We start from the raw sequence: 13,249 nt of genomic DNA, 5'->3' as shown, positions 1-13,249 counted from the left end.
AAACACATATTCAATTTTTCTGGTAGTAGTAAATAACAGACATTTTAGAATACACGATAAATTAAATATAAATAACTAGAGAGCATACAATTTCTGGGGAAATGTTGAGGGTGTGCTTGCGGCTGCCCCAGCTGCCCATACTCCTGGTGTTTACATATTTCAAAAAGCATTTAAGTGTATGACTACAGTCCTGACCATTGTGTTCCCTTGATAATAAGTTTGTAAAAATGACATGCATCACTCAGATGGAGGAGAGGTGATACTGGTTGATTGGAAGAGAAGGAGGCCAAATGTAGCTCATGAAGATGCAGCGCTAGATAACTTATTAAATTGTAATCAGATATACACAACTTGTTGGTTGCCCTATTATGTCCTATTATCCTCCTATTATTGTCCTATTATGTAATTTGAACGCCCTGAACGGCATCATTTGAGTAATGAGGGCAAGCGCAGGCTTATTGATTACTTAAAAAACGTTAAGTTTCATTATGCATGATAGAGGAGCCTAGCTAGAGAAGGATTTAGCAGTTTATTATTACAAGCCTATTTTATTAATAATTTTCAGAGTAACCTCAAACCTTTCTTTTGTTTCTTTGACCTTACATTTTCTTTGAGGGCTTAGTGGTCTCGGTTTAACATCATTATTTATAGCGACATCATTACCGGACACTGTTAGCTCGCAATGTAGACAAAGAATGCCCCTGCAACAAAGTTGTAACTTGGTAACAAGTAGCCAGCTAGAAACTGATCAGAAGTTTGTAGCCATATAAAGGCCTATATATATATAGGCTACTTGATTTGGCTGCAAGATTCGCTGATTTTGAGTGTCCAAGATATGATGGATTCTGATCTGTATCAACAGTCTAAGGCTTGTCCAGGAAGAGTGGATTTTTTTTGTACGGCAAGTCTGGAAGATCAATTTAGGCTAGTGCTACTTGCATGCACTGGACAAGTTATTAAAACTCAAACAAAATAAAATGCAATGTTAGGCCTACTTCACGTTATGTACCACTCATTACGTCTATCGATTTTATTTGACCGAATTCTGCATCAGTAAAACCACCAACCCAAGATCTCTACAGACCAGCTAATTTCCTGCTCAACACTTCAACGGGGGCTTATTACTTGAAAGATGAATTAGGCTATTTACGGTCGTCTCAGTTACACTATGAGGGGTGGGAAATACTGTGATTTGCTTAAGAAGGCAAATGGCTAGTAAAACATAACATTTCATGAAAATTTCAGTAAATCAAGCAGCGCTGCAAGACCCAGTGAAATGTATATCCTACAGCTAAGCAAGACTGAAGCAGGCTGACATGAATTATTTTCATGAACAGACAAAGTTTTGACATTGACAAAGTTTAGGCTGTGGCAATGAAGTTCAGGGGAGTAGTCAGATACTTTCACCTATTGAAAAACTTTTGAGTAAGGGGAAAGCAGAACATGTTCCGTCGCCGTTTGACTTCCTAAACAGCTGTGGAGATGTTTTTGTTAGCTACTCATTAGTGTCTCGGGTAGGCTACAGCGTTGCAGTGAGCCGCCACACTGATTTGAAACCACAGGTAATGGTAATTTCACCAACAAATCGTTTATTAATGTCAAAATAAATCCTACAACAAAAACGTATTTGTGAGGAATGTTTATTTTAACGATTGAAAACGGATGCATCTTGACCACTGTAGTATGTGTTGCCCAAGCAACAGAGGCTAATGTCATGATGCTAATGCTTCAGTGAAATAGTAGACTACCATTTCCGAAAGTAGATGTGGGCCTACTTACTTAATAATATCAGCTAATATTGTACATTACATTTCACAATTATGTTTCACATCACAAAGTAAAATGATTAAATATCACCCTGGCCTCTTTGCTTGTGGCGTTTCTGCAGCTGCCTTGCAGACTAGTATCCCCCAAGTTAACAGATGTGAAAGTAATGTTCTGCTAGAGATAGTCACGCAGGTTTTCGTGACGTTGGTGACGTTAGTGGCGTCAGTGACTGTGGCTAGCAAGTTAGCCACCGTTAGCTTCACTTTTCGCCACAAAAACGTAACGTAACCAACGCAATCGCTACTGAGACCAACCTTTTGACATCGCCGTTGTCTATGTAGTCCAAATATTGAGGCATCCTTAGGGGGGCGAAAAGAAACAATAAATAATAAATATGTGAGATAACAGTGGTTTGTGCTCGCCGAAGGCAAGCACACCCCAATTATTTGTGCACACATAAACCAACCCAGGGAGTTACATTAGGGTTTAGTATATTGCAATTTTATATTTCTGTATATTTAGGATGTTTACTTATTTAAGCTTAGCATAGATGTTTGCAATGTCTTGGTTTAAGAATTTCAGTGCCCAGTCCGACCTTGTGTTGTTCTGTGCATCTGACAATTAAAGACTTGAACTTGAACAGCCACATTCTAAGGGTAGCAAGCTAGGTAACTATATACAGTAAAGCAACAAAACAATATAGCGTTAGTTGATTTATTTGTCCGAGGTTTGTAGCTAGACCAAGGAGAGGTACTGATCCAGAATTTAATTTCAGACGGTCAGCAAGGCCAGCTTTGTATTGGCCCAAGTTGAGGAAACAGTTGTGGCTGGCGCAGACATACAAAACTTTGGGAAGTTGTGTCTGCGCATTTCCAGAGAAAATAAAATTAAGACACTGGGTCTTCAGAGGCTCAGATGAAGGAACTATAAAACAATTTAGATTTTCATTTGTACATCCAAACACTGAGCAACTTTTCGTGTACTTCGTTTGTTTGCAAGCCATGATGTCTCGAGTAAAAACCGATATTGCACTCGCACTGCGTCATTTCATGGGCGTGCCAGATTCTCTGGGCATGCAAAGCGGGAAAAGGGGAGGTAACCTTCGGCTTTATGACGTCATAAAACCAGCATTTTCAAAACGGAGCGTTTCAGCTTTAATTTTCTCAAAGGCGGAGAAGAATACCCAGGGCTTGGTTTACACCTATAATATTTCTAGCCACTGGGGGACCAAAAGCAGGCTAGGGGAACTCATATTAATGTTAAATAACCTCCTAAAGTGAAATTGTCATGTCATGGAACCTTTAATAATATTGCAAATGAATGAAATCAATTACAAGGCAAACATGTTACAAAATGAAGGTTAACTCTTACCTACTCTACCATGATTATTGTAAAGCAGAGATAGAAATCAAGAGGTGAGGAGAAGGTCTCATGAGATCAAGAATCCACAGAACAATGCTTCACAATTCCTTTTATACCCCAAAACAACCAATCACACCACAATCTTGACCCTTACTTATCAACATATGACTAGCAATGCTACAGTAAGTTACACAATGAGGTGTGAGACCCATCAAGTTGAGACTCCGTCCAGTAACTCCATATTTTAGCATATGAGAGTTGGGGGAAAACAAAGGCTTACAAGATCAGCCTTTATTCTTCTGCTTTAAATACACCATCTCTCGGTCAGTTTTTAGCACATGCTTCATGAGATGCAGTTTGTACAACTGATTTACTTGAGATAACATTACATTCTACAGTTCCTCATGCAGAATTCACCTGCCATTACATGAACGTCTCACTGAGTACAGCATCTATGCTTGTGCAAATCCTTTTCTATTCATTATTCTCATCATTTCAGAGTAACTGAAAGTTCCACACAAGCCTGTAAATAAAAGTACTACTAAGAGAACTACCAGTAGCTACCATACTTTGGCATCTGCATCCATCTCTGCAGCAGTAGTCAACGTCTTGTTGCAGAGTCTCGACAGACAAAGCATTGAACCATCCACACCTTTCCCCTACCCCCGACAAGGAAAGGGTCTTTCCCCCTTTGTCCTTATCTCTTAGAACAGAGACCACATGGTCGCACAGTATCAGACAAAGGATTATAAGGAAGAACTTTCTTTTGTGGATTTACAAACATATTCTCAAGGACTACATGGCTCATGGACACTAATTCAATGACAGTACTGCCCTACAAAGCCATAAGACCTTAACTCGCCGAAGTGTAGAACTGAGAAAAACGACTTCAAAGTTTTTGCACTTTCAAAGTAGTTGTCCTGCCAAATGCATTTTAGGTAGGACACTGGAAATCTAGCAGTTTGATGTTTTAGTGATTACACATTATCTAAACTAGACATTTTTGAAATTGTTGATCTTAAACTGCACTTTTGACCCATATTTTGAAGTTACAGTAGTATACCATAGTCTATTGTAAGTGGTCATGCCAAGGCAAAATACAGTAACTTCCGTTTCTTCGCTCACTTAGTTGCTTATCACGATATAAACTCTGTACTTTATAAGCCAATGTAACATACACGTGGATACCTGTCACAAGACTCACAAGACAAGAGTGTTTTTGATTTAACTGCCAGGGTAAGATACTTACAAACGACTCATGTTTGGGATGTTTGGTGTTGAATGCCAGCGAGTAGGCTAAGCTAATGCTAGATGTGTTTATTGTTGCTAGGTTATTTATTAGTTCAATTGAAACCATAACTCCATTTGAACGTTTTTGAGTGCCGCAAAACAAAGGCAAAGAACCGTAACTGATGTTACGGCATTCTGCATTGGATTTCTAAAGCCAAAGCAGGCTTTTGGAAGGTACGGTGAAGACAACAACCTTATTTTCTCTGAAAAACAGACAAGTTCATTTAAGATATTTGGCCACATGATAAAGCAGACCTTAACTGTTCCGAAAATGAAAAAAAAATCATTTTCGACAAAATTGAAGTTACGGTCTTTTGCCTTTGCACGGCAGAGTAGTCGATGTGTTATAATGTGTGTTTTTCTCATTTACCTAGAACGTTGCTTAATTGATGTTTGATTATAACTCCCCTTCAGATATAGTTAAATCAGTCAATCTTGGTATCAAAATAATTGTATCATACTAACAAAACCAGTTATGAACGTTGTATTGTTGTATTCTTAAGTTTAAGCATCCCATGGACATTTGAGATAACGGAACTCAGAAACTAAAAGCCACTTCACACCTCTGGGTAGATCCCAGGACGACGCCCAGGTGGAAGTAACTGACCAATGAGAGAGGTCACCTTCACAGGGATGACCCCTGTTCTTTGGGGTATATAACCCCTAAACATACAATCACCCCCGTTTGTTCGTAGGATTAAACTGAGGTGAACGTGTCACTCTCTAACCTATTCCTCTTAACCTGCACATTCACTCAGCGCCCGGAACTTTGACGAGAGATTCCGTTTTCTATTCGTTAGACATAACGAACCATTGACTCCGTTCTTCAAACCGACAAAAGTAACTGCGATTTGCAATATTCATTACTTGTGACATATTGGCATGTTGTGATTGAATTGTTGATTTTGATTGTATTTTACAAATGATTTAACTTAATCATCGTTAGGTCAGTTTCCATTGATCGTCCATTGTTACTATAAAAGCCTCTTCCTCTCTACCTCTTCCTCAACTTCTCCCCCTTCACACGCGCTCTACGCAACCATTGTGTAGGGCGCTCCCATTAGAATTTAGGCCTACTGTACTGCTTTAGCCCAACTAACAGATAACTTATCTGGTATGTGTTCACTATAATTACATTCTCTTAAATAAATCATTGTGTATAATACTCGCTTATCTCTCACGTTATATGATCTGCTCTACTTTCATAGAATTCCCTACTTAAGATTAGACTGATTATTACGAGTGCTATTATTCAATATTATTAAATAAGGTTCCTCTGCTCCTTTCACAAATCTGAGGTGGTGCCCCCAAGAACTACTATACTTTAGTATAAACTAAGTATTGCTAATCTTAACCGTGCAAACCACGCTACAGTCTCTTCATGTTCTTCTTCTTCGTCATCATCATCCTGTGTCTCTCTCACGACAATTATCCTATGTTACTACAGCCGTGTTGAGTTTTTGCGGAATATGTGATCAGATTCACCATTAACATGTATTAACATGTATTAATCTGAAGTGTGGTGAAGTAGGACGTTTTTTTGTCCGCCGGGTGCCATGGTTGATCCTAGTATCGGAGTTCCATTGATGTTGGCTTTTAATAGTTCTCATGCTTAACTCGAGTGGACGTACTCCGAGTTGATTTAATTAATTCATATCAGCTTTTCTGGAACTGAAAAGTCAGGGTTTCCCAGGGTTCAGAGTAAGGTTCACAGTTTGTTGAACCTGCTTTCTGGAATACCCCTCTGGACTATAGAACAGACATGCATCTGTTTTCAGTCTCCTATCATTAGCTCACTCTTAAAACAATACTATCATAGTTGAAACAACACAGCCTCAGAACCTGCTGTTCCAAAGCTCCTTCCCCCCAGGTGATAAGAACTCTCATGCTGCAATTCTCTCCAAGTCAGGAAGTCATAAAACTCCAGAGGTTGACCATCAGAAGTGGTCAACTGACCTTTGAGGGGTCATAATCAGGCCCAATTTTTGTCTGAATAACTGCAGAAAATGTGAAAAAAATCTTTTAGTTTGGGCCTGGTCATCACCCTCAGAAATAGTTATTACAGTTCCTGTCCTACCACAAACAATCCCCCAACAGTTCCTAACACTTTACAACCTCTTCAAAACTAAACTTCGTTATCTCCCCTTCCTGCAAACAACATAGATTGTTCCAGCATGTTTCTTGATCCACAAGGATCCACATTTAAAACACATTCATTTGACATACATTCAAAAATATTATTACACCGTCAACATTCAAAAATCCAACATTTAAATGTATGACATGTCATTTGAAAGTTTACAATCTGTATTTTAATAATCTGTAAAAAAAAACTGAGAAAATACTTCTTTGTTATTTCTATCAACAACATGTACATTTACAATGCATATTATAGCAGTGGTACTGTACATGACATTTGTATTCTGACAGTGGCCCGCTGTTTATGTGCAACCAACATTGGCTATATCAACAATAGCTGCAAAAACTGATTTTTAACCATCTAGGTATCATAGTATTTTTTGGTATTTGATACTCTTTTTGGGGTGAAAAGGTTTATTACTGCGGTTTCTTTTCTCATCTATTACCCACATGGATGCAAACACGAGGACCGCAGTCTCACAGCTATGGAAGTAGTTTCTATACTTAATTTTGTTTTGTTAACAATTGGATTTACAATAATGTGACGTTTTCTTCTTTCTATCTCTTTTCACAGTTCACTCAAAAGATGTTGGACAATTTGTATAATTTCACCTCGTCGTTCGCGGTGACACAGTCACAGATGACATCAAATCCATCAGAGGTGTTTATCCCTGCCAGTTCTATCCTGAAATGGTAAACATATATCTGTACTACTGTTACTGTACCCAGTGAAAGTCAGTCTAAATGTTAGCAACACATTCACACTTAAGATCCTCCTGTCTAGGGTAAAGGAAGGGCCTAACACTATATACTGTACTATTACTCACCTTGGTGCAAGGCAACACAAATGCCAAGGAATGTGGTAATTGGGTAAAAGGTAACTAAATGGTAACAAAAAAAGATCTAATTACCTAACCAAACACTTTAATACGTAGGGTGACACCCATTCCTAACCTTATGTTTTTAACAATGGTATGGCTACGTGTACGTATACAATGGGACGCTTTCATATCCTTTTGTCCTTGCAAAACAAAAGCACCAAACCATGTATAAGAAATGTAACTAGATCAAGAACCAAAGTACATACACTCCAAATCATTTCCTGTCAATTACATTGTCAAGAACAACAATGGAGCAGCAGCAGCGTACTGTGATACTATCTGTAATAGTTATAATTTGGTGTTACTACCACATTTTTGGGGTTGCTTGTTGGTCTTATACCCAGGTTTATATCCAGGTCATCAAACCATGGGAATAAAATGTTGTCGTCCACCGAGCTACCACTTTCAAAAAACATTGGTCCACTTCAGTTTATCTCTGAAGAATTGGAATACGTCGCTATTCTTATGTGTTTTCCCAAGCATCTCTTCAATAGGATCACCAGCCCATATTTGCAGAAGTGCCTTCACGTAATCATTTCCCCATGTTTTCCGTCAACTCATTTTGCTGCTAATGAGCGGCGGGGCTATCTGACTCCTATTCTACTACATTGCCTAAAAAGGATAACATATTTCTTGATCATAAGCACGTACTCTCCCACGTGTTGACTCTGCCTCAACAGATCCAAATATTTGGTCATGTTTATAACAGTCCTGCGATGCCCACATATATCTGATTTATTTTATTTCTGTAAAACCTTGAGACTTATTGGTTGCTATCTTGATGTGAAGTTATCTCCGTAACTTAAGGAGTCAGGTGGCTGAGCGGTTAGGGAATCGGGCTAGTAATCAGAAGGTTGCCGGTTCGGTTTTTACATTAAGATAGTTTGTTTTGTGGATTTATTGTTTACTGAAGAAAGTAAGAAAATAACTGTTTGTGCTCCGTTAAGGATCGAACCAGCCTTCTCTGTGAAAACAAACCCCGATGGTCTCAGCCACAATCTTCGACCCTGCGTCCCGTGCCTCCTTCTCTCCGCACTGCACCCCTAACAACTAACACAACGCAGAGTTTACCAGCAGCGCCGAGGGGCTCGACACCAGCGGCAGACGCACAGAGGGAGTTGGTTACATATACATGAGAATAGGTTTAACATTGGCAGAATGGATGTACATGGGGAAGCGCTCCCTGCCTCGCTGCAGCATACATGACATGAGGCAGGGAACAATGAGTAAAATCCCCAAAACACCAGCGCTCCGGCAGTCTATGTGTACTATGTGTACAGCGGAGCGTCGCTCCTCCTGAGCCATAGGAGGATCACATGACATCCCACTATTTACTAGTGACGACAAACAAGGTGTTTTCTGGATGCCCTGGTCATGCTTGCATTAACGATGACTACGGCTATGTGTGCATATCCGTCATGTTGCATACCATCTGATGTGCGGCCTACGGAGCCGTCCCACGCGCACGGCCCGTGCAGACCCAGTGCTCGACGGGACGTGCATCCGCAATCAGCCCCACCCGACTATCTCTCCTGTACCCTTCTCATCCAACGCAGGCAGATGCTACCTCCTGAAGCTTTAGGATGTACACAAAGGCAGCGCAGTGCTGTAACACAGGGATATGTTATCTAGTGGGACATGCTGCAACATGCTGTTCCCTGGCCGGTATCCGGGGTATCTCCTGAGGTACCTCCAGACAGATTGCCATAGTGCATGCAAGATATTCTAGCATTATGATGATCCAGCAGCCTTCTCATCCATACAGGGCAGATTTATGCTACCTCTAGAGACCTGCTCTCTTGCGCCTGTTGGCAACCCAAAGGATGTACGCGAAGGGTGCCTGTGTGCGCAGACAATGGGATGTTACATGAGGATATGAGAACAAATGTGTCAGCGGACCCATGGGCGTCAGCAGCATTTTGAAAGGGGGGACACACATTTTGCAGGGGGTCTGGGGGTTTGTCCCCCAATTTTTTTTTTAAGATGTAGATGCAATTTCCCACATTCTGGTCCATTTACCACAACTATTACTACCATAGTTGTTAAACATATATTGATTCATGACAGCGTTTCGGGGGGTGGGGGGGGGTGTACGTGCTGGTTGAGGGGCTACTTCATGCGTCCGGATTGCGTCCCGGGGGGCAAGAGGGGTGGGGGGGGCAAGTTGCAGAAATTAATTTCTGCAACTTGGGATGTCTGTCTATGGTTAGGTTAGAGCGTAGCCTACTGCGCAGATTTTGATGACAAAGCATCGGCAATACAGCAATGGTTGATAGCCACTCAACTTAGAAACATGGGGAAATGAAAGTTCAATTACAAATGGCTTGAAAAGAACGAGTATTCTTGGTTAAGGTTGGTGCCTGGAAATGCTTATGAAGTGAACTGCGTGTCGGAATAATTTCAAAATGCGGACAATGGGGATCAGAGCGATGAAATTGCATGTGCGGAGCAAAAAACTGAGACTACGAAGGGCACGCCTGAAGCCTGCAAGTGTTATTTTCTGCTCCACCATTTCCATTGCCAGCAACAATGTCAACGCTACAACTGTGGATGTTACGATAGTAAATCCAGAGCCAACAATGCCATCTGACCTCTCAGCAATTACACACATTTAGTCAATGTTCTTAAACTCAACCGATTATTGTCATTTTATTATACTGTTCATTTTGAACTGACATAAGTGTGTTTATTTGGAAAGATTACTGTATATTTCCACTTTATATTTGTATTTCCATTGTAAGTTAGGTCTTGAATTTCATTTAGAAGTGGTATTAAAAGGTCTTAAAAGTCTTAAATTTAAGTTGTTTATACCTGTAGACATCCTGGTAAGGTCAGAACGCACCTCTTTTCAGCAACAGCTTCATAGCAAATCCTGCTTTACATTGTCCCAGGTTTTCAAAACCGTCCTTGGTGAAATGGTTCGCGCAAATGTGTCGAGGGTCGAACTGTACAGGGATCTTCTACGCTACGGTATAAACAAACATCAGCCATGCCCGTCTAGTCAATGTCAGCTAGACTCTAGCTCATATGCTTTTTTTTATGCTGATTTGATGTAAACTAGTTTAGCTTGCTAACGCAAGAGCATAGGTAGAATGTGTGATGATTTAGCCTAGTTAATTGGCAATGGGGCTAACATTGTTTCATGTTCCTGACTGTGTTTCATTCAAATAAATAACCTGTGTTGTTATGTAAATTTACAATTCACAATGCATGTTTGTCCAGATCTTTGTCAGGTTATTTTTCAGCAAGATATCTAGAGCTAGCTAACTGAAGCTGAGTTGAATCACAATATTGTTTGGTTGCTAAGCTGTAACGTTCTACCCACCTAAGTCAATCCAGTTCGCTTCGACAACAGAAGTGAAAACAACTAACATTATCATTTGAAATGATATCTAGTCAATCTGTTGAAAACAGTGTTGTGTAGACACAATAGATTTATTCGTGCGTTTTTATTTTAAGTCTTTGGTGTTTCAGTGAGTGCTGTTGGCCGTGTTGCGTTTTTGCTCCCCAGCCTCACTCGTTGAAACCAACCAATCAGCGCACAGCTCATCTAAATATTAATGAGCATACAATAAAAGGAGCAAAGCTAGTGTTTTTTTCGGGAAAATTTCAGAGGATCTATCAGGGGGCATAGAACAGGACCCGGGCCATTTTCAACCCAACCAATGTTACATGTCGTCTTTGGAGACCTTAAGGAACAGAGTGAAATACCCCAAAAACCCAGTCAATCACCCCTGTAACCCCCTGGCTTAAACCAGAGGTGACAAACTCTCACATTAATAAAGTGACCAGGTAACACTTTAGATAAGCTCACCAAATTCATAATTTATTAACCAAAACAGCATTCTTTCACCTGAGGAATATAGCAAAGGTACGACCATTCATAAACGAAAATGATGCAAAGAAGTTAATTCATGCTTTTATATCCAGCCGGCTGGACTACTGTAACGCACTTTTCACTGGTCTTCCCAAGAAAACCACTGAAAGGCTACAGCTCAAAAAAAATTCTGCAGCTAGATTATTAACCTAAACTAAAGAGAGAGAACACATTAGTCCTGTCCTAGTAGCTTTACACTGGCTCCCTGTTACCTTCAGAATTGACTTTAAGGTCCTTTTCCTCACATACAAAGCTCTACACGGACAAGGGCCTAGCTACATTACTGACTCTCTTATAAACTACACACCAGCTAGAACACTGCAATCATCAAATGCTGGCCTATTAGAGGTCACCAGAAGCAGTCATAAGAAGACACCTAGGGGTATGGCATTTGGTGATGCCAAAGTTTTAAGTCATACTTTTGCTTTAAAACGTAGCCTTTTGGGTTGCCATGGCTCATACATTTCACATTCATTCATGTAGCACACGCTTTTATCCAAAGCGACTCCCAAGAGAGAGCTTTACAAAATGCATAGGTCACTGATAATAACAACAAGATAGCCCCCAAAACATCGCGTGTAGCCAAAACATGAAGCACACATTGTGAACAACCAAAATAAGTGCCAAAGGGAAGAACCATAAGAGCGTGTAGTTAAGCAAGTTACAATTAAACAACATGAACCGCTATAAGTGCAAGTGTACCTGTAGAAAAGCAAGCAACAATAAAAACTCAAATATAGCTGCAAGCAACGATGCAGGTTCCTCCGCAAAATGGCAAAAAATTATGAACATGTACACTGTAGAAGATTGAGACTTGGACAACAAGAGAGCAAAACTACTTCATGTTTGGCCAACAACAATAGGCTATACGGGGATTTGAAGGATACAAGTCAGTGTATCTTGCCACTCTGCTACACACCAATCGCTGAGAATTTATGATTAGTAAGGGCTGATTATTGACTTTCCATTGGATATTGAAACTCTTCTTGAGTTGATCTCTTTCCAGACTCTCAATCAAATACACAATTAACAACAGTCATTTGAGCAACTGGGCTAGAGCAGCGCTCATATACAGCTCCTTGCGAGAATAGTTTGTGACGGTACAGTAGCTGATTCTCTGGACCTATTAAACTACACAACATACACAATCAGGGTGACCAACAAGATTGTACTAACTAACCAACAATAACATTACAAACATCTAACTGAACGAACACAACAACTGAAATCCCTCGTACAGCTTTTGTAACCAAACTAATTTCCGCAAGTCTTAGCGTTTTTTGACATACCGCACTGCATGCTGGGTACCCAAGAGTGCTGACGCTGATTATCTAGCTGTGTTCTGACTGTGTGATATAAGTATTCGTTTTTGGTCAGCTTTGGGACAAAGGTTAAGAAACGGTTGAGATTTCAAGGTGAAATTGCATGAAATTGCGCATGGTATTTCAGAAGGTTGTCTGCCTGTTTAACTAAACAAGTAATCAAAATTATGACAGGCCAAAAGACTGTGCCTGGATTTGAACCTGTGACCTCACACTTTGCAGGACACTGTTTCAACCCTTTGAGCTACACGCAAGGATGAGAATATGTGGTCAGTTTTCGTATACAAAAAGAAAGATGTTTCTCCTGCAGCATGGATTCTTTGTTTCGGCCCAAGTTTAAACAGCTGTAATTCAATAATCTTTTGACATCAAGGTGAAATTGAGCATTGTACTTCAGAACAATGTCATCCTGTTTAACTAAACAAATATTCAAATTTAAAACAGACTCAAACAGTGTGGCTGGATTTGAACTTCAACCTTTTACTTTGCAGGTTGCCGTTCCAGCTTATTGAGCTATTCTCAGTGTTGAATATTGTCATGTTCAGTTACTCTACAAAAAAGTAAGCTGTTTCTCCTGTGGTAAGCGTTGTTAGATTCAGCCAATGTTGAAA

The 13,249-nt window shown here is 40.1% G+C and overlaps 1 protein-coding gene across 1 annotated transcript in view; it reads left to right on the top strand.

Annotated features, from left to right (window-relative positions):
• Nucleotides 1-13,249, top strand: part of hikeshi (heat shock protein nuclear import factor hikeshi) — a 93,772-nt gene that overhangs the window by 52,629 nt on the left and 27,894 nt on the right. The window contains exon 4 of the mRNA XM_084668248.1: nucleotides 7,133-7,251. Coding sequence (XP_084524374.1) covers nucleotides 7,133-7,251 — 119 coding nt within the window. The remainder of the gene's footprint in view (nucleotides 1-7,132; nucleotides 7,252-13,249) is intronic.

The sequence above is a fragment of the Hypomesus nipponensis genome, chromosome 12 (genome assembly GCF_054491055.1).
Source record: "Hypomesus nipponensis isolate SF chromosome 12, ASM5449105v1, whole genome shotgun sequence".
NCBI classification, from domain to species: Eukaryota; Metazoa; Chordata; class Actinopteri; order Osmeriformes; family Osmeridae; genus Hypomesus; species Hypomesus nipponensis.
This window is presented reverse-complemented; position numbering and strand designations above follow the sequence as displayed.